Below are 19399 nucleotides of genomic sequence, written 5' to 3' on the forward strand. Positions count from 1 at the left end.
GGGTGAATTAAAACAACGCTAGATTCACAAGTTCAATGTCAGGGTCACATTTAATTTCAAAACTTATCAAATAAATTCATACAAATGTTAAGAATGGATAGTGGTAGTAAATGCACTTGGTACAAATTCATCAAGGGAGCAAAAACAGTCAGTTGGGTGACGCGAACAGACAGGAGGAAAGACAATTCGCTGCTTTTTACTGCTGAACTCCTGAAAAGCACATTGGCAATAATAATTTGACTTGTGCTACCCTGCTGCTTGTGGTTTAACTCTTAAGTTCTAGACAAAAATCTGTGATCTAGCATTTTTTAGCACATTTTGATTCCCTTCATCTGCCTCTCAGTGTGCCTGTGGTGAGAGCAAAGAGAAGACACGACATGAGAAACGCCTCACAGCCTTCTGACGTCAAGCGTGTGTGGAACCAGGGGTCCAATAATCTTAACTCATAAAAACAGCTCGTCCAATCATGGAGTCTGAATCACACTGGAGATGAATCGTTGCCTTCGGCTTCTTTTTGATCTGCAGGTGTTTTCACAGACAGGCCAAAGAAAACTTGAAATCAGACGTAAACTGTGGAACAAGGCTAAATACTTCTGATCTGGATCAAACTGAAAATTCTGGACCTTCAAAGTGGGATAAAAGCCCCTGACACCTCAGGCCCCTAATAGCTCTGCAGAATCACTCTCCATTCAGTAATAAACGTGAGATGTTTCACCATCGAGCAGTGTTACAGCGCACAGACAAGATGGCTAGCTTTTAGTTACTGATGCAAGTTGAACTCTGAACCTGAGATCTGTCTGAGAGAGGGGTGCCAAGAGCGGAACCTCCTGACACACGAGTGTGCGCTAAATCTACTCTAAGCACACCAACAGCTCAGGTTTGCCACCCGCTCAAAACAAAAACTGGGCGCCGTGTGCATCGAAACGAGGCCACGAAAATACAAAACTCCAGACATCCTCAAAACGTTGGCTGCAAAAATGACTTTACTGCAGTTTTAATACGTTGTTCTTAAAACCAGCATTTGCAACTTCTCTGCATTTTACATTGAATCAAATGAACTGGACTGAAAGGGTGAACAGTGACCCCCACCTTTTGTGCAACAACAACAAAAATACACAGGTAGGTAGGTATCTCTCTCTCCCCTTTTAAAATCAGATCAGGGGCAAATGATTAAAAAGAAAAATAATAACATCTGTACAGTACTTTTTAACAAAGTCATGAAATACAGGATCTCTGGCTATCGCAGTCCTGTGTGTGAGACGCCGTGTGTGTGTGTTTTTGTGTGTGCCTTGGCCAAACTGACGCCATGGCTTTTGAAGGTTTGAGTCCTGCTCCTCTGGATCTAAGCTGAGATTTCATCCTGGTACGTTTTGTCATTTGTCACCTCTCTCGCCTCTCAACGATCTGTTTAATCCTTCTATGCTGCCAAATCCCTCTATCCCCGACAAAAGTGAGCAGGGAGACACGCTACGTCAGCCAGTCAAGCTTTCTATCACTACGACGGCTAGTCCTGCTAGCCTGACTGGCCTGCTGAACAGTTCATTCACTGGCTGGTTGTGTTCTGGCGTCCTCTGTCTCTGGAGCTCACCGGTTCGGGTTTGACAAGGATGAAGGGAGAGTTCAGATGAGGACGTGTGAGGGTTCCTGCGGGGTTGCTGTAGTACCGCAGCTTCCGTGCTGCTGTTGCTATAGCAACAGAGCAGAGTTGGGAACCGCCTTGGCACTGTTATTTCCACCGCAGCCTCTCCCGTCCGTACGTAGGATGGTGGGTGAGGCGGAGAAAGTTGTTCAGAAGGAGGTCAGAACAAGGAGAGCGTAATGAAAGAGAGGAGGGATGAGTCTGCGAAGGGTCAATGAGTTTCTCCTCAGGACAAAGACATGAGAGGTTGGGATCTCCCGGAGGAGGCTGTTGGTAAAGGGAAAGAAGTAAAATCAACGGGACTGATCTGACTTTCTTTCCAGAAGAAGCTCTCCATCTTCTTCCACTGAGGGAGAAAAGAGGAGCAGAGATCAGGAGGGACTGAGTGAGGTGGGAGCTCGTCTTTGCCCGTCTCCTCAGTGAGACTGACAGGTGGCACGGGCGGGCCGAGGACCAATGAGAAGACCAGAGGAGGGAGGATGGGAGGGACTCCGTGTCCATCCGCCGCGACCAAACAGAGGACAATTAGCCTTAAGAGCTCAGACGGGGCCGCTTCCTTGGAGACTGCTCTTCCTCATCTTCTTCCTCTTCGTCCTCATCATCAGGGTAGTCCACCAAACCAACCAGAGCAGTCTAAGAGAAAGAGGAAGACAAAAAGAGCGACTAAAACAGACGCATACCAAGCCTACGTGAGGCAAAACACTGACTTCTGTAGGCGCTGAAGGTTGTATTTGATTCCTCAAATATGGAAAAAAGATTCTTCAACAGCTTGATGGTGACAATGATGTTGGCTAAAAGGTGGTTGCAGACCAGAGGGTTTACAAAATAACTGGATCTCAACTTCACACCACTATCTGTAAAGATGCATTACCTTCACAACTGGTGTGGCAGGAAGAGCAACTGTTTTGACAGAGGAAGTTGAACTGTTGTTCGGAGTGACGGCGGGTGAGGCGGGTGGAATTACAGCAGTTTTCCCATTGTTGGCACCGTTAGCTCCGTTGGCAGCTCCTGCGGTAACACAGACTGTAAATATTAGACTTGCTGTTGCAATCAGGGGGGAAAGTTTCAAGGAGGATAAATGCAGTAATGCCAGAGCAGCTCACCTTTTTTGGCTTCCATGTACTTGCCGTAGCTGTCAGAGAAGTCATCTTCCATTCGGCTCTTCTCCACAGCCTCTCCGTCGTCGTCATCGTCGTCGTCATTGAACCACAACTCCTCGTCCTCGTCCAACGACCGCGCATCTCTGCGATATCTATGGGGGATAGTTAAGAACAGTTATCAAGAGATTAAGGTGATGAAAACTGTGTTTCCTTCATGTTTGGGGGAGCAGTAAACCCTCTGTGTGCAATCAGCCTACTGACCTGTTGAGTCTCTGACTCTGCCGGTCTTTTTCCTGCTCGTACCGGCCTTTCAGGCCCTTGAAAGTCTGGACGTACTCAATGGATTCAAGTGCTTTGTAGAAGTTATCCACAATGTGAGCTATGAGAGACTTGATGTCCTCCTGGAAAGAGAAGACAGGGAGGAAAGTCACAAACAGTCCACTTTGAGTGCCACACGCACACTTTCTATACCAATCGACACTTTTCATGAAGGTATGTTTTATGTGTCTACACACCACTTTAATGAACTCAAAGAGCTCTATGATGGCTGAGTTGAGGAGGTTGTATCGGGTGCCGTTGTCCAGCAGGGCGTTAATGACAGGCTCAAACAGGTTCCCTTTGATGATGTAGCGGTTGTAATACTCATCCTTCAGACCAATTATCCTGCGCATGAAACGCAGGGCACCTGGGACAAAACCAGACAAAGGACTTAGTTAGAAATGAAGTGGTTTGTGAATCAAAGTGTTTTCACTGGCGAGAGCTTGGGTGCGTATTCAGAAAACAGGCGAAGCAATGACAGAACATTCAGAGAAGAGAGAAAGCAGCAGAAAGGTGTGTACACGTGCGTGTGTTTCTGAACCACTTGTGTAAGTGGGCACTTACAAAGAGCAAGGAAGGTGTGTTTGGAGTTCATGAGCACCAGCACTCTCCTGAGCAGGTCTTTGTTCATGATGTAGGTCTTAATGTGATAGGTGTGGTGCTCCACACAGAAGGTCAGAAGCTCCAGGATCAGTGCCAGAAGCTGAGCTGTCTGGAAGTTGTCTACAGAAAATAAACAACAACGTTACTTCACACCAGGCCTTTTCATATGTGCGATGCAACACTTTCAAAATTCACATGAAGCTGCAGACTTTTAGTTATTCGAGATGAAGCAAGTGTGCAACCAAAGTTTTCATCGGATGTAGAAAATCATCTCTTTTCTGGTGGCTGCTGGTGATATGAATGTGAGACTGAAACAGAAGTGAAATGTGTTACTATCTGTCCCAAGAACAAACATTTCCAACACCCACCTGGACAGACCGGGTTGATCTTAGTTGATCCCTCCTGCAGATCTGAAAGGCCATGACACAGAATTATCAGTCAAATTCTCTCTTTATCTTACAGTCTCGAACTCTCCGGTTTATGTGAGGCCCCTGTCCTCAGCTCACCTTTTGAGTTTTTGTCATGTGCAGTGTTGGCCAGCAGAGGAGCAGTCAGGACATGCATGCAGTATTTGTAGAAGAAACTCAGAAATTCCGTCTTCTCAGTTTTCTAAAAGGAAGCAAATGACGAGAATCACTGTTAAGTCGTGCTGATGTTTTAGACTTGGACGAAGCAAATGGGGCTTTGAAATTTTCCAGCTGGCCACAATTTTCCCGCAGCATGATTTGTGCGGGAAAATAAATGAGGAAAGCAGATTCGGTTGTGCTTACATTGGTGGAAGCCAGCATGTTCTCGGGGTCTATGAGCGTCCTGAGCAGACCCATCAGCTGGACAGCCCCTCCTAACTCTGGATCAGAGTCACAAATCATCTGCTTGATCACGACATTTATCAGCAGAACATCCTGTAAACACCAAAAAACACATACAGAAAACAGATCCAGTCAAAATGAAGCAGTTTCAGTCTTACAGCACATGCAGATTAAAAGAGACTTTCAACAAAAACTCTGCATGACATAATGAAGCAGAAAGGATTATGGATTCCCTGAACTACAGGCTGGCTCCACCTCTTGTGTATATACATACAAGTTTAAAAAAAAAGGCGGACCTTGTCAATAAACAGTAGATCAAAAGCAATCAATGCACAGTTTATTGTTTCTCTGACAGCTGGAGGCCTCATCCATCCACTTAAGTGTTTTACTCCATTGTATATCTCATACATTGGAGTAAAACAAAGCACAAGCAATCACCAGGATTAAAATGTCCATTTGATATTTAGAGATCGCCTCAATTACTCAGTGGTTGGGAGGAGCGCTGCTCTAAGAGCCTGTGAGGCTTTACAAGCACACTTAGGTTTTCATTTGGAAATACTATGAAGGTATGTCAGTACACCAGGCAGCACACCACGTCTAATACAAGTATCAACCAACCTGAGGAGTACATAATTAAAATAGAGTTTGACTGTTCCTTGTGTCACAACAATACTGTGTTAGATAGGACTTTTTTAATATGTATAATTCTACAAAAGCAGTCCTGGGCTGAACCAAACAACTCCCTGGCATCCAAAAAGTGCAAGCAGCCCTGTTCACAATGATGTCTGGATGCTTACGTCATCGGTCTGCTGTGGTTCCTGCATGACAAATTCCCTGACCATGGAGGGGCTGAATTCCACCAGGTAAGAGAAGATATCTGTAGCTGCTGCCCTCACCTGCAGGTCATCCATTCCCTGAACGAGAGGAACGCGGGAGTTGACCACAGGAACAAAGACACACATAAAATGCTTCCCCAGTTAATCAATCCTCAGCTAATGAAATGAGTACGTTAAAGCAAAGAACTGTTTTAATAACACTAACTTAGATATTCACATTCATGTGATGCCCAGAACATACCATGACTATTTCAAGAGCAGGTAAAATGCCCAGATTTGCCAGAGTTTTGAAGAAAGCGTCTCTGTTCTGTGGCTGCAGCGTTTGTGAAAATGCACAAAATTCCTTAACAAAGTTCACCTAAGGAGTAGAGGGGGGAAAAAAGACGTAATGGTTAATCAGCTGTTGTCACATTAAAGCAAACAGTTAAAGGTCATTGACAGAAACACTATCCCGAAGCACCGTTTCATTTGTGCAGTGGGAAAATTCATTTAATTTAATGTGAAGCTTTTCCAACGTTTAATAAATGACAGCTGCACGGACCAATGGAATGATTGATTTCCTATTTCGCTCTCAGAGAGAGCCTATCCTGCTGAATGAATGCTGGCAAAGTTGTATTAAAAGCCAATAGACAAAGAAGCAACTCGCACCAAAATCGCTATGGAAAACCACTTAATCCTTGAGAGAGATGTCATTACAGACGGCAGAAAGAATCCATACGAGAAGAACAGTAATACTGAGCACATTTTATCCTCGCAGCAATGAAAGCCAAAATTACAATTCTGTCCACATCTAGATTTGATCACAAACAACATTATTTGACAGGCGTTTGACTTACGAGCTCTCTCCTTTTACTGTCGTCCGTGGCTTCATCTGTGAGCTGTGCAAAGACCTCCGTCAGGAACTTCTCGTCCTCCTGTGGCACAAAAACGGGGTTAAGAAAATAAGACCCTAAGGCTACAATACAAAGAAACAAAGGAGGAATACGAAACTTAATCCTTGTACTCAAGTTTTATAGCAACAAGAATCAAGAATCACTTCACTTCTCACTCGCCCTGAAATACAATCACTGGACAGTGAACACCTTAAATGTGAGTGTGCAGGTACTGTCTGCATCGTGACAATGACTGGATGGAACAAATTAACATAAGCCTAACATAAGCACAACAGTGACAATAGACATTAACCCATTTGCTGAACAGCCTGTTAAAAATGATTTAATTGTTTATGTTTTTAAACAATGAATCGTCACATTACAACACTAGATTTACATACACGTCTTCCACTAGTGGACAAAATGTCCTGAGTGGTCAAATACACTGTTAGATCACAGCATGCACAGGTAGATTATCACAATCCATATCCATTTCAATCCATCTATGATTAAAATCACTGCAAATAAGACAGAAGAGATAAAACCTCACATATATTTTCCACATGATTTGACATTTCCAATAAGAAATCAATACATTTAATGATGGAAATTCAGTTATTCATTTATCATCAAGTATGAAGTATATCACTTTCTGGAACAACAGGGAGGGGAGGTTCTCTTGCCCTTGTCAAACAAAATTTAACCAGTGGCAAACAAGGCACCAGCCAAACCACACTGTAGATTTAGGAAAATACTGTACATACAGAAATGTTCAACTGGCAAATGGCATTTGGTACAGAAAGCTCCATCAGACAAATGTTTGTGGATAAACAATGCTTTACAGAATAACATGAGGTACCTGGTTTGGATCCTTACCTGCAACATACTGACAATCTCCACCTTGTTGAAGAAGATGAAGGAGGTGAGTGTGGACAGGAAGTTCTCCTCAAAGACAGATGGCGTGGGCAGGATGATGTCCTGGATGTACTGCACCCGGTAGGTCTGGTGGATCTTCTGCCGCAGCTCAGAGTCCGTGATAGGGATCACCTCCTTAAACTTTGCTGTCTTGGTCAAGAATTCCCTGTGCCGTTTAGGTTGAACCAGCGCTGGGTCATACTCAAGGCAGCCCACCACATCCATGATACAGTCGTCAGAGAACATCACCTCAAAGAGGGCCGCCTTGTTAAGGAACAATACGCCTCGGACAATCTCATAGAGGTGATGTAGGCCTTCCCTGTTGTCCAGGTCCTCACACACTCTGAAAAGACCCAGGAGTTTCTTGATGTAGCCCTCGCTCACCAGGGCAAGGGCGAGTTTTTCCCTCCGGATGGGCGAAGACAAGACAGAGGTAACCAAGTCAGCGATCTCCTCCAGTCGACTTAGCTCGCAAGGAGGGAGCTCCACCAGGTGGCTTGTCTCAGGAATCTCCTCAAAGCGCTCCTCCTCCGACTCGTCAATGGGGTCCTGGGTGATGTCCAGGGCGGGGTCCTTGCCTTGAACCTGGGCAATAAACAGTTGATAGTTATGAAGTGAATAATTAAACTAGAAGCACCAATGCACCGCCTCTTGCTGCTCGTGGTAGGGTTATTAAAATATCAGCATCAACAAACCAGCACAACTCATGTTTGCCTACTTGACAGTAAACAAGGAAAAATTTGGTAAAATGAGATTGACTTTACCTGGCAAATCTTCTCCCAGATCTCATCGCAGCCAGCCTTTTCCTGGAAACTTAGGGCAAGGTCATAATTATCTGCTTCCGACCAGACAATCAGTGTGTCCTGGAAGGAGGAGAGAGAAACATTAAACTATACACAAAGAAACACTTTGCATATTCACTAGAAACACTCAGACAAGCCTGTGAGAGTTCACGCACAAAGGTCACATGCTCAAAACACACACTGTAGTTAAACACATCCAAGCAATTTCATGTCTGTAAATGTATAAACCTGTCTGCAATATGCAAACTGATCTATCCTTTAAACCCATGGGAGAAATGGCATGTGTCTCTTCAAGTACTGACTGTTAAAATGGTGAAAAACAAGTTTGCTGATGTTGTTTTAACTATTTACGTAACTTGCCCATTAGGTGCTTATTTCAAAGTTTATAGTGGGAACAGATGGTGCATTTCCATTGTCTGCACTGCATCATTGTGACTGTAATTGTCGAGCAACAAGTCTTAAAACTGAAACGACTAAAACTAAAAAATCGAAGTATGGAAATACTGAGAATTTAAATGCCACAGGTGTGTGAGAGGTTGCGTTATTCTTACCTGTTGTTTTTGATATGCAGTATTCGGGCTTATCTTCGACTCCAGTAATAGTGATCCTAAAACAAAGAGACTTGGGTAACTTTTCACTTTCGAATTAGTGCGAGCGATCAGAGCTAAGAGGAACGAACGATAATATGATGAATTCCTATAGGTTGAGCTCAATTAATCTGCCTGGCAGAGAGCATTTAAAGCTGGACAGACAATGTGAAACGTGTATAACGCAATGTTACAAAATATACAAAAGTTAAAACTAACAACAGAAGGCACTATTGATCACCGCTAGCCTTTTCCCAGTAACATCTTTATGATTTATTGGTCTGGCCATGAACACATACTGGTTTATTATCCAGATCAATAACAAGTTTGTACGTTTAAGACTAGACTTTGAAGGCCCCCCCATGCTACTAAGATCACGTCGCCTGCTAAACGAAGGCACTTGCTAGCACTAGCTTATCAATAAATTACTGGCTTTAATCTAAAGCTAGTGTTAACACCTGTTATCTAAACAGACTGAAACAATAGACTCCAAATACTACAGCAAATTGGAAGAAGCAAGCCTATCAAGTTAACCAAGAACACACAGTAGACAATTGAAGCATTTTGTCCGAACAACCTGGAGTTAGCATGCTACCGCTAGCCAACGGATCGTCAATGCGGCTACGCTAACTGGGAACTTACCGTCTGATTCGGCCCGAACTAATAATGATATTCCCTTCAGCCGTTCAACAAAGGTAGACGAAACGTGTCCGGTACCCCGATCGTCCCACTGTCGATCTTCATTCAGCGTATATACTTTCACTCGCCGCCGAGTGTCCGACATGGTTAACCGAGTCGGAGCTAGCAGGCTAGCTGGCTGCTAACAAGCTATCACCTCACCCCGTCTGGTGTTTTCCTACCCTCGACCTGTTAACTTTGTTTCCACCCGCATGTTATAAAACATGCACGTCTAAGTAAAGTTCACAATAGCAGTAAAGTATATCTGTAGCTATTTTAAAAACATATTACGTTAGCGACGTGGAACAACTCAACAGAAGGCCTAATATCAAACAGGAAAATTCACAGAGAACACAACAACTCTAACGGCCTCCTTGCTAACGTCCACAGACCGCCATCTTGTAATCCGATCTTGTGTTCTTTTTCTTCTTCGACGTCAATCAAGCGCAAACTGCCGCGGGGTCTCCTCCTCCGAGCGGCATCATCCAATGGCAAAACCGCAGCACCAAAAGTTCAATGCGCCACCTATAGGTGTCAAAAGCAATAGCAGCAGCAGTTTGCTGCAGGTGGCAGAACAAGGACCAAACAATAACTACCATTTCTTTTAAATTATTAGATATTATAATGCGGTGCCATGCAAACTACTTATTTGAAACAAATCCGTTATTGTAGCATCCAGTGGATTCAAAATGGTTAAAATATAAAAAAAAATAAAAGTTCATCATGCCATTTTTGATTATTTTTATTTGATTAATTTCTAGGACCAGAGAGCTTGACATTAAGCTTTTTCCAGCATTTGCCCATAGGATCAGTAAGACAAAGAGGGAGAATACAGGGAGAATAATTACAGTTTTATTTAAGTAAACAATCGCAGAGTCTCATAGATAAATCACCAATGGCCCAACAGATCCAGAGTGTGACACAGCACTTCCTGACACTGGTATTTCCTAATTTCCTGAGCCTCAGGCCTCTACATCTCATGGGTGCAGGAAACTGCCCCTCCACCATCATATTATTTCAGAGCCAGCTGGCTGAACCCTGCACATCTGAAGCAGTTGTCTTGAGGTGCTTGTGTATGTGCACATTTGAGCCACCCAGACAGGAATTACAGTGGCTGTGTATAAAGACTGCCTTTTCTCTTGTAATTACAGTGGTGGGATGACCAGGCGTGCTCCAGGGTGGGTGGAAGATGTCTTCAGACTTAAAATAGTGTTGATTACTGTCACTGGTTGCTAAAAGGGGCCCAAACCCTCAGCTGTTGTAACACGATTCATTTTTCAATGAATTCATTCACTGTTTTTATTTCATTGCTTTTTTTCTTCATCTAATGGTCTAAAAGCCAATTTTACTGTCACTATGACTGACTTTAAACTGTCTTAATTAGCTGTATTGATCTTTTCCTCTCTCTGAATACAGTTTGTGCCACAACTTTAATTCCTTGCTGGCTTTTCAGTGCAACACTGGCATGTGAATGTTGGGCTAGATTAGAGTCTGGTTCTGGATCTGTTTGTGAATTTTTAACACTGCAAAGCAACCAGTGATAGTTTTATTTACAGATGACTCACATATACTGCAAATGCAACACAACATATTGGGAAATATAACAAAAAAATGCTCCCACTTTGCCTTCTTTGTCCATATCTTTGATCCATATCCTGGCAGCTTTGAGGATGTGCTGCCATGCTGGACACCAAATATGGAAGTCCCGTGCCACAAGAGTCAATGTTATCACACAGATGGATTAAAAAAGATTACACTGTTGGGTAAAAACTGATGAGTGTTGGGGAAACTGAAAGAAAGCCCTCTTACCGCTTGATGCTGTCAGTGCTAGCTGAGGTGGCAAATGTGAAAACATTGCACCAAAGGGGACACTTAAAAATACACAGATTGTTCATTTCTGAAAATGTGTGTCTCCTGCTCATTATTACCAAAGTGTCCTTCTCAGTTTGTGACGCACAGTGACAGCAGGACACCGTACTTGATGAGCTGCAGCTCGCTCCAGCGCAGCTCAATCACGTCCAAACCCACGGCGGCAGGGGAAGCCTCTGCACGCGCAGCACAAGCTCAGTTTCTGTCTGGGTTCGGTAGATTTTTCAACAGCACTATTCTTTTGCAAAATCTACTCAGTCTAAGTCCACATCGTCCTGCCGAGTCACAAATTGGTGCTGTTCGTGTGGCTGTTGCTTGAACCCACGGAGATGCTCTGTTTGTCGCTCAGCGTCTTGATGACAGTTGCAGCGGGCGACTGCAGCACCTTCCGTGAGAGTCTCATCCTGCCGTCTGTCGGGTCTCGTCCAAAATACTTCACCTGTGAGCAGAAGTCAGATGCAATGAGCCCAGAGTGTAAACACAGGTGGCTGCTTTTGACCATACAGTCTGCAGTTACTGCCACGTACCTGTATCTGCTGCCCCACCTCTAAACCCAAAGCGCTCGGGTGTTTGATCTAAAAGGGGAAAATATAAAAGAAATGACTTTAAGCTGTGATTTCATTCACTCATAGAAAGATGAACGCGCAGGCAAACAGCATGCAGCGGCAAATCTTCTGACCCGTTTGTTGTCCAGTTGTGAGTTGTGCAGCAGGACAGCGTTCATGTTGGGATAAAGTTTCACCATCACACCAATGTCCCTGAAGCAGAGCAGGAAAAGGCTTCAGAAGCTGTTTTATCCACAATTTGATCTCCAAATCTTGACTATTGAGGACATGAATAAAATCCTCCTCTGCAGCACGTTCAAACGGAGTTTATGAGTGGCATCAAATACTCTTTCACTCTAATATTAGCTTACCGTATCTCAGTGATGGTGGCAGTGTAGATAGCACCAAACTCCAGCTGCTGCTCTTGCTGCAACACGACACAGAAGTACACATGTGCTGTATGTTCATGTGTGTACTGTACATGCACACATGCAAATATGAGACTCTTTTTCAGCACTGGGGTCTGGCGCTGCATGCACCATTCATGATTTTTTTGTAGTTTTTTCTAAAATATGCAGTTTTTAAAAAGGCCCCTACAATTGGTGGAGACTCACATCATCCTTGCAGATGTCAGCGATGAACTCTTGGGCTTCATGCATGGCTCCCGGTGTGGGAGCGAACACAGAGAAAGTCTCCTCGTCCACCTGATTTATCGTCACACCTTAAGAAGAAAAAACAACAACAACGCTCTGTTAAAAACTCTGAGCTGTGCAGCAGACTGAAAAATGTAAAACTACTTCATTCACAAAGATGTCGTGTTTCTGGTTGGTTTCCTGATTCAGTTAAAGGTGAATCTTATATTACACATTACCTGTTTGAGCCTGTAGCCTGCGGAGGTTATAGCCTCCTGGACCGACGAAGAGCGCCCGTTTGGAAATAGGCACCCGCACATTTTCTGAGGACAGAATAAGACTCACGCACATCAGTTATCGTCGTCATCATCATTATCAGTATCGTCATCCCTCAGTAGCTTCACCCCATTCTGTGACCTCCTGCACCGTTAAAGCCTCCTTGAATCATGACCCGGCCTTATATGTACACTCTACCTGTTCAGGTGAAGCTACAGTCTGACATTCATCTGAATGTAATGACACCAAACCGCATGCAGAAGCCAAAGAGGAAGAAGTTCAACGTGTTCCTCCTCTTCTTTTAAAATGTTCAAACACAAAACTTACCAACAACAGGGCCGTTCTCCTTCCTAGTCTCTCTGGGTTTTGCTAAACATTTGTTCATGATGGCCAAGATTTCCCTCTTTGCCACTGGAACACAACAATCAATCATTAGACCACCAGAAATACGTAGACACGTTATTCTTTAGTGTAAAAGGAGCTCAGTTTCTCCATTTGAGCTTACCGGTGGCCTGCTGGACAGCCTCCATGACCACCTTCAGAGGCAAACCTGGGATCTTCACGTCAGCCTGGAGGTCAAATAAAGGCATGTAAAATACAGTACTCAAATAATGGTTCTCTTTCAGCAGTGTGGCAGAATCTTAGAATAAATAATAAACTTTATGTGCATAAGACGAGCAAATCTTAAATTAAAGCTCTAAATTTAACACAGCATCAATTTGCATTTGCACCACACTGAAGGTGAAGTATGAAACTGTTGTATTTCCAGGTGAACTGATCTAGTCTTTATGACCTTTTCGGCTACGGAGTGAGCCACACGCAGTACCTGCAAAGCAGTGATGCCCTTGTTTGTTCCTGCTAACTTGAAGTCCATGTCCCCAAGGTAATCCTCTATCCCCTGTTGAGAAAATAATAATTAGCTCACATTAAACATCTCCACTCTAACGGAGCAGAGGCATTAGTTACACATTTGCATGTGTACTTGTGAGGTCGCTCACACACCGGCTACAGCTGTACGATACGTACCAGAATATCAGTTAATAATCTGTAGTCTTGGATCTCTGCAGTTTTCTCGGGGTTGGGTTTGGAGATGAGGCCGACTGCTACACCCGCCACTGCAGCGGAGATGGGCACGCCTGCAAGACACAGATTTGGGCACGTTAACTCCAAAGCAGTACAACAAACGGTCCAAAAAGCCTTGAGGTTAGAAAACACACTGTAAATATTTATGTTTTATCCATCCATCCATTTTCTATACCGCCTATCCCTTTCGGGGTTGCGGGGGGCTGGAGCCTATCCCAGCTACAGTGGGCGAGAGGCGGGGTACACCCTGAGCCGGTCGCCAGCCGATTGCAGGGCCACATGAAAGGACAAACAAACATTCACACTCACACACACCTACGGACAATTTAGAGTCATCAATTAACCTAATGAGCATGTTTTTGGTCTGTGGGAGGAAGCCGGAGTGCCCGGAGAGAACCCACGCATGCACGGGAAGAACATGCAAACTTCACACAGAAAGGCCCCGCCTGACCCGGGGATCGAACCGGCAACCTTCTTGCTGTGAGGCACGCGCACTACCTGCTGCGCCACCGTGCAGCCCTATTTATGTTTTATGGTATAGTATTTGTACACTGAAGATGAAGGGCAGATATTAAATGCACTAATAAAACAGACATTATCAACTATAACAGAGCTATTTGCTCTGCTTTGCTTTCCAGCTGTGGTACCTGCGTCCATCAGAGCGAGGCTGCCTCCACATGCTGAAGCCATCGAGGACGATCCTGAGAGAAGATCAGGAGGTGGAAACAGGAAGAGGAAGGAGAAAAGGAGCAAAAGGCTGTCAGACATGGTAAATCCGTGTTCCTGTCTGAGACATCCTGCCAGACAATGAACACATTTCCTGTGGTGACTTTGTTGTTTTTACACTTTAAAAACTGTCCCCGCACTCACCGTTTGACTCAAGCACCTCCGCCGTGACCCTGATGGTGAAAGGGAAGTCTTTCGGAATGACTGGCCTCAGAGCTTTCTCGGCCAGGGCCCCTTTCGAAATACACAAAGACACACAAATCAACAAACACATCCACATTCGTCCTGAGGGGAACAAGTGGATGGGAGACGATGAAGACAAGCAGAGGACTTCAGCACAAACCGTGTCCAAGCTCCCTCCTGTTGATGCCTCCCACCTTTCCAGTCTCATTGGTTGCATATGGAGGGAACTGAAAGTAAAGGCGAGGTTGATTTTAAGCTCACCTTGAAAACAAAAGGACGTGACTTTAAAAATGAAAAGAGGATTTTACTCACTTCATAATGAAGCATGAAGTTTTTGTCTTTGATGCCACTGCAGGAAGAAAATGAATGAGAGGCCTGAGTTAAACTCTCTTCAGATACAGGGGTATGAAACAGGTTTGATGTTCCTGAGAAGCATGAACCGACGCCATCTGACCCGTCCTGATAAACAGTGTGAGTGCGTGTATTTACAGGTGATCTCTTTACCTCAAAGCTGTGGTGATAATATCTGCTTTGACGCTGGATTCCAGGGAGTCAAACGTGACGCTGCTCAGCACCTGAGGAGAGAGAACGAGGACGAGAGCTGAGCTTCCTCCGTTCAAAGGCTAAATGTCCGTTTTAAGGAGTCAAGACAAAGCAAAGACAACATTTGAGCACAATGACGTCCTTCTCCTCCACAAAATGTATGTTTCAGCTTCAGCTCTGCTCTGTACTACCTGTGTCTGTCCCCTCTGAAACAGAGCTGAGCCGTGCAGCGGTTTAAAAAGGTCGACATGGCAGGAAATGTTCCTCAGAGAAGTCAGCTCCCTCCCATCACACCTACAACACACAGAATCCAAAAATCCAGTTTTTGCATCTGTTACGAAGGCACACCATGTATTATGAGAACGTACATCCATTCCACCAGGGACGTACCTCTTGTACTCGTTAAGCACTAAATTGCGGAAGATTTCTTTGCACACAGTGTTGAAGGACTCGATGACTTCAAAGGGCTCAGCCTGAGGGAACTTTTCTACACATGGAAGACGTCAGTGCACACAGTTCAGGTCACATACAGGAACAGAAACTAAGCACACGCTCAACTGCATACATTTACCAGGCAGTTTCCATGCAACATGAGGATGAGCTACCTCTCAGGTTCTCTTCGGTTTCTAGCCGGACTTTGTTGATAGCTTCATCTCTCGAGATCTAAGACAAGATGGTGAAATGATCATCAACGTGATAATTTGAATCTTCTGAGAAACATCACTGATTCTGGCAGCTATAAATTACTTAAAGGCGTTAAGAGAGGGTTAGCACGCAGAGGAAACTTCGAGATGACTTTACCTTATCGTGAGCGTAATCAGTGAAAATGGCATAGATCCTCTCAGAGGCAAATCTGGAAGGAATGCAGGGAAAAAGAAGTCATTACTAGCATCTAAAACAACATGAAACTTCACCCGGGATCGAACTGGCAACCTTCTTTCTGTGAGGCACGTGCACTACCTGCTGCCCCACCGTGCCACTCCCAGACAATTTGATTCATGAAAAAAAAATCTCTGATACATTCCTAATGCTATGCTGATGTCACACCGTTACACATACAGCTAACATACTGCTTTCATGTGCTCAACCGTCAGCTGTAGGGGTCTTACTGTCGGACATGTTCCACCATGTCAGTCGGGACTGAGAAGACCTTGACTGGGGTGCGCTTGGTGATCTTCTGCTCGCGCACCAGCTGCTGGATGGCATGTATGATCTGCTGGGTGTGTTTGACTCCCACCTTCACCGCATGGCAAAAGTCCTGCTGCAGCACGTTCTCAGCCGACGCCTCGATCATCACTGGCAGACGCACAGCCACATTAAAAGACGCGGTGATGTTAGCATTGGACACAGGGAGGAGATGTTCAGCGACACCGAGCTGAAAATTACAGATGCTGAGCATATTTGTGGCGATGTAAGTAAGCTACAGCATATTTAAGTACAGTAACTACAGTAAAAACCAAAATCTCTCAATGTGACTTTGCCGACAGATTTTACTCCATTTTAACCAATTTACAAGCCTGAGTCGAAAAAAGTTGGGACGCTGTGTGGAACATAAATAAAGCAGAATGTGATCATTTGCTTATTTCTAACAATACAAAGACAATATACCTAATTTTTGACCTCATCAGCTCCATTAATACATGGACTGTATGCTGGACCACTTGGTAAAAACTGCTCAGGGCTGAATGAGGGTTGTAGAAACAGTTAAGTTTTCTATTTATCCAGCAAAGTTAGACTGCTTGTCTTGGAACCTACACATTGCTAGAAGCAGCTCTTAGTTTGTATAGTATTATGACATGTTAATGCATGAATACTAATAATAAAATACTATTCCCATTATTGCTGGTCTGGTTTTTTCCAGGAAATAAAGTCTCAAAGCCTCTGCTGGGAGTTTCATTCCGTTTGCCAACTAACCAACTTGACTGCTGGGGGCTCCAGCCACAACCAGGTTAAGACTGCTGGAAGTCATCTGCGCCCTCGTGGGGTTGACCACCATCTCTCCATCGACCAAGCCCACACGCACAGCACCTGTAAAAACACAAACACACAAATAGACCTCAGCTTGATATCCCACGAGCTGAAATTTACCAGGCGAGTGAAAAACAGGATGTAAGGCCACTAAGGCTTGAGTGAACAGGCCTGAATCTGTTGTGTTCCTCACCTATGGGTCCATGCCAGGGGATGTCAGACAGGGCCAGAGCAGCAGAAGCTTCAACAGAAGAAAATAATGTTTTAGCTAAGGATCCAAAAAAACTACACTGTGGGAAACATAGATGTCTGAGATTGAACTCACCTGCATTAATAGCCAGCACATCTGGATCATTGACACCATCTACTGCCAGCAGGTTACAAAGGACCTTCAGGAGACATGAACAAACACATGGACCCAGACGCACAGGCACAGGACAGTAAAGGACATTAGTAGTGTCTTTGCTCCAGAAGCAAAAAAGGCAAAACTATTACCACATAAAGGTGAAAACAGTTTCAAACTGAACTGACCTGAGTATCATAAAAGTACCCGGGAGGGAACAGCGGTCTGATTGATCTGTCTGATGAGCAGAGATATGAGGAAGCGTCAGTCATTCACAGTTCAACATCAGCAGCATTGAAGTTAGACATATAACGAGACACCTCTTAATCAACTCACCGATGAGCCTGCTGGTGAGGATCTCGTTGTCAGTGGTCCCCAGCTCTCGCCTCAGATAGTTCGTGGGGATTCGACCTGCGGCAGCTGCTTTCTGTCTGTAGTCCACCTGTCAATCAAAAGAGTCATTCTTTCATTAGACACTTACATTGGACATACATGCAACAACACTACAGAAAGTATGAGCACGATGAACTCAATCCATCTAAAAACAAAGGCAAGTTGGGAATTTACTGTAACGTTAGAGATCTTACCACAAGGGGCATGAACTGAGACAGAGAGGGTTTGGTTTTGCTCACAGCAGTCACCATCACAGAGGTGTCTCCCAGCTTCAAAAAGAGACAGAGATCAAAAGAGTTACCAAAAAATACATAAAAATCACATGTTTGGTCCTTCAGCTCTTACGCAAGATAGATTACATAAGGGATGTGGGCAATAGGCCCCATAGGTGTTATAATCCCATGTAATCTGTCAACTGGTTTGAGTTAATTTGATTGACAGCACATTTGTTTGTCAATATACGCCACTAAACACAATGTCAACTAAAGTGACAAGACCGTCAGTGTTTTTCAGTGGTGCTCAAAATTTACATGGTTCATATTCCTAAATAAAGCTGTGTTAAACCAAACTACCACAAACAATCAGCATTGTGTATGTGTAGCGTAACTACACCGACAAACACACCCTCAGCTGAAAAGTCAGATCACATCAGACAATATGCATGAATTTGCTGAATTTAACAATTACCTGTATTTTGCATTGGTGAAATACGTGAGAGCTAAATCAAGTCAAATCAAGTACTTCTAAAGCCCAAAATGGCAAATCACAGGGCTTTATAATCTGTACTCCATCTGTACTCTCATATAACGGGAGGTACCTCAGAAAGAGCAACAGAAAATGATCCTCTTTCCAGGACAGACTGTGCATTCACAGGGTTGACACCAACAGTGAAGTTACAATGAGGAGATGTCAGGGAGGAAAAGTACAAACATGCAGAATAAAGATAAGGGAGGACACTGAGCAGCTTCCAGGTGGCGTCCACCTGTTTTCTGTACCTGTACTACAGCAGATCCATCAGCAAATCTAGCAAACCTCCCTGAAGAGATCTCAAGTTTCCTACAAAGACAACAAGACCACAACATATCAAAATATATCAGATATGAAAACGCTGTCATTGGTACAAGCAGTAGAATTACCTAATTCTGCGTACTGAGTACCAACACATCACAGCTGTCTGTTCTGGGTCTAGTTAAGAACTACATACGTAAAAATTAGGATATCAAAGCAACGGATGCCATTTGACAGCGACGACACAAATCATTATCAGTAAAATAAAAAGAAATCATGCCATGCTCGTTAACAGTTATGGAAGTGACTGGAAGATGGGAAAGTCAACTCACTTCTCCCCAAGGTCCACTCCCACTGTGCGTGGATTACAATGGCTGCTGTAAACACTTTGGTGACATGAACGCACATGGAAGCGGGCAAACGAGCGCCCCAGTCGGAGCAAATACCTCATGTTTAAACACGCCGAAAAACAAAACGAGAATTATCCGGGTACAGTCAGCGCCTTTACAGTGCAGATATGCGCGTGGGGGCTTCCATGTCAGTTCGTCACGTGTGCGGAAGTACGTCGTACAGCCGCGTCTTCTGATTGGGCCAACCGAGGCGAGTGTGTATGACCAAAAGTGTCCGTGTCATACATTGCACAACAGTTCCGCTTTAGCTGTCTTTTAAA

At 44.2% G+C, this 19399-nt stretch overlaps 2 protein-coding genes across 2 annotated transcripts; both read right to left on the reverse strand.

Moving 5' to 3' along the window:
- Positions 1–25: 25 nt before the first annotated feature.
- Positions 26–9595, reverse strand: ppp4r3b (protein phosphatase 4, regulatory subunit 3B). The gene is made up of 16 exons (XM_070977571.1): positions 9125–9595; positions 8447–8502; positions 7857–7955; positions 7054–7677; positions 6142–6219; positions 5547–5663; positions 5267–5383; positions 4431–4562; positions 4167–4269; positions 4029–4070; positions 3622–3780; positions 3255–3424; positions 3001–3140; positions 2743–2891; positions 2511–2647; positions 26–2272 (listed from the first exon to the last, which is right to left on the reverse strand). Exons 1-16 carry the CDS (start codon positions 9264–9266, stop codon positions 2171–2173), a joined length of 2367 nt encoding a protein of 788 aa, XP_070833672.1. The 5' UTR covers positions 9267–9595; the 3' UTR covers positions 26–2170.
- Positions 9596–9908: 313 nt separating this feature from the next.
- Positions 9909–19341, reverse strand: pnpt1 (polyribonucleotide nucleotidyltransferase 1, mitochondrial). Its single transcript, XM_070978239.1, has 28 exons — positions 19062–19341; positions 18717–18777; positions 17916–17990; positions 17665–17770; positions 17517–17566; positions 17311–17374; positions 17179–17226; positions 16932–17045; positions 16127–16313; positions 15819–15870; positions 15623–15680; positions 15408–15504; positions 15209–15311; positions 14979–15049; positions 14787–14823; positions 14635–14701; positions 14436–14525; positions 14213–14266; positions 13509–13618; positions 13309–13380; positions 12988–13051; positions 12810–12893; positions 12446–12529; positions 12189–12295; positions 11946–12001; positions 11709–11787; positions 11557–11604; positions 9909–11468 (listed from the first exon to the last, which is right to left on the reverse strand). Exons 1-28 carry the CDS (start codon positions 19178–19180, stop codon positions 11313–11315), a joined length of 2313 nt encoding a protein of 770 aa, XP_070834340.1. The 5' UTR covers positions 19181–19341; the 3' UTR covers positions 9909–11312.
- Between the last annotated feature and the right edge of the window lie 58 nt (positions 19342–19399).

The sequence above is a fragment of the Chaetodon trifascialis genome, chromosome 13, assembly GCF_039877785.1.
Source record: "Chaetodon trifascialis isolate fChaTrf1 chromosome 13, fChaTrf1.hap1, whole genome shotgun sequence".
Lineage (NCBI taxonomy): Eukaryota > Metazoa > Chordata > Actinopteri > Chaetodontiformes > Chaetodontidae > Chaetodon > Chaetodon trifascialis.

Bases quoted from the DNA above. Each gene is read 5' to 3' on its own strand.
- ppp4r3b (XM_070977571.1), bottom strand. From the start codon at position 9,266: ATGTCGGACACTCGGCGGCGAGTGAAAGTATATACGCTGAATGAAGAT. The intron at 7,678-7,856 runs GTAAAGTCAATC...TTTATTGCCCAG, and splicing joins TCTGGGAGAAGATTTGCCAG to GTTCAAGGCAAGGACCCCGC. The intron at 2,892-3,000 runs GTCAGTAGGCTG...TATCCCCCATAG, and splicing joins CAGAGTCAGAGACTCAACAG to ATATCGCAGAGATGCGCGGT.
- pnpt1 (XM_070978239.1), bottom strand. From the start codon at position 19,180: ATGAGGTATTTGCTCCGACTGGGGCGCTCGTTTGCCCGCTTCCATGTG. The intron at 14,267-14,435 runs GTGAGTGCGGGG...ATCTTCTCTCAG, and splicing joins GGAGGTGCTTGAGTCAAACG to GATCGTCCTCGATGGCTTCA. The intron at 11,605-11,708 runs GTCAGAAGATTT...TTCCCCTTTTAG, and splicing joins CACAACTGGACAACAAACGG to ATCAAACACCCGAGCGCTTT.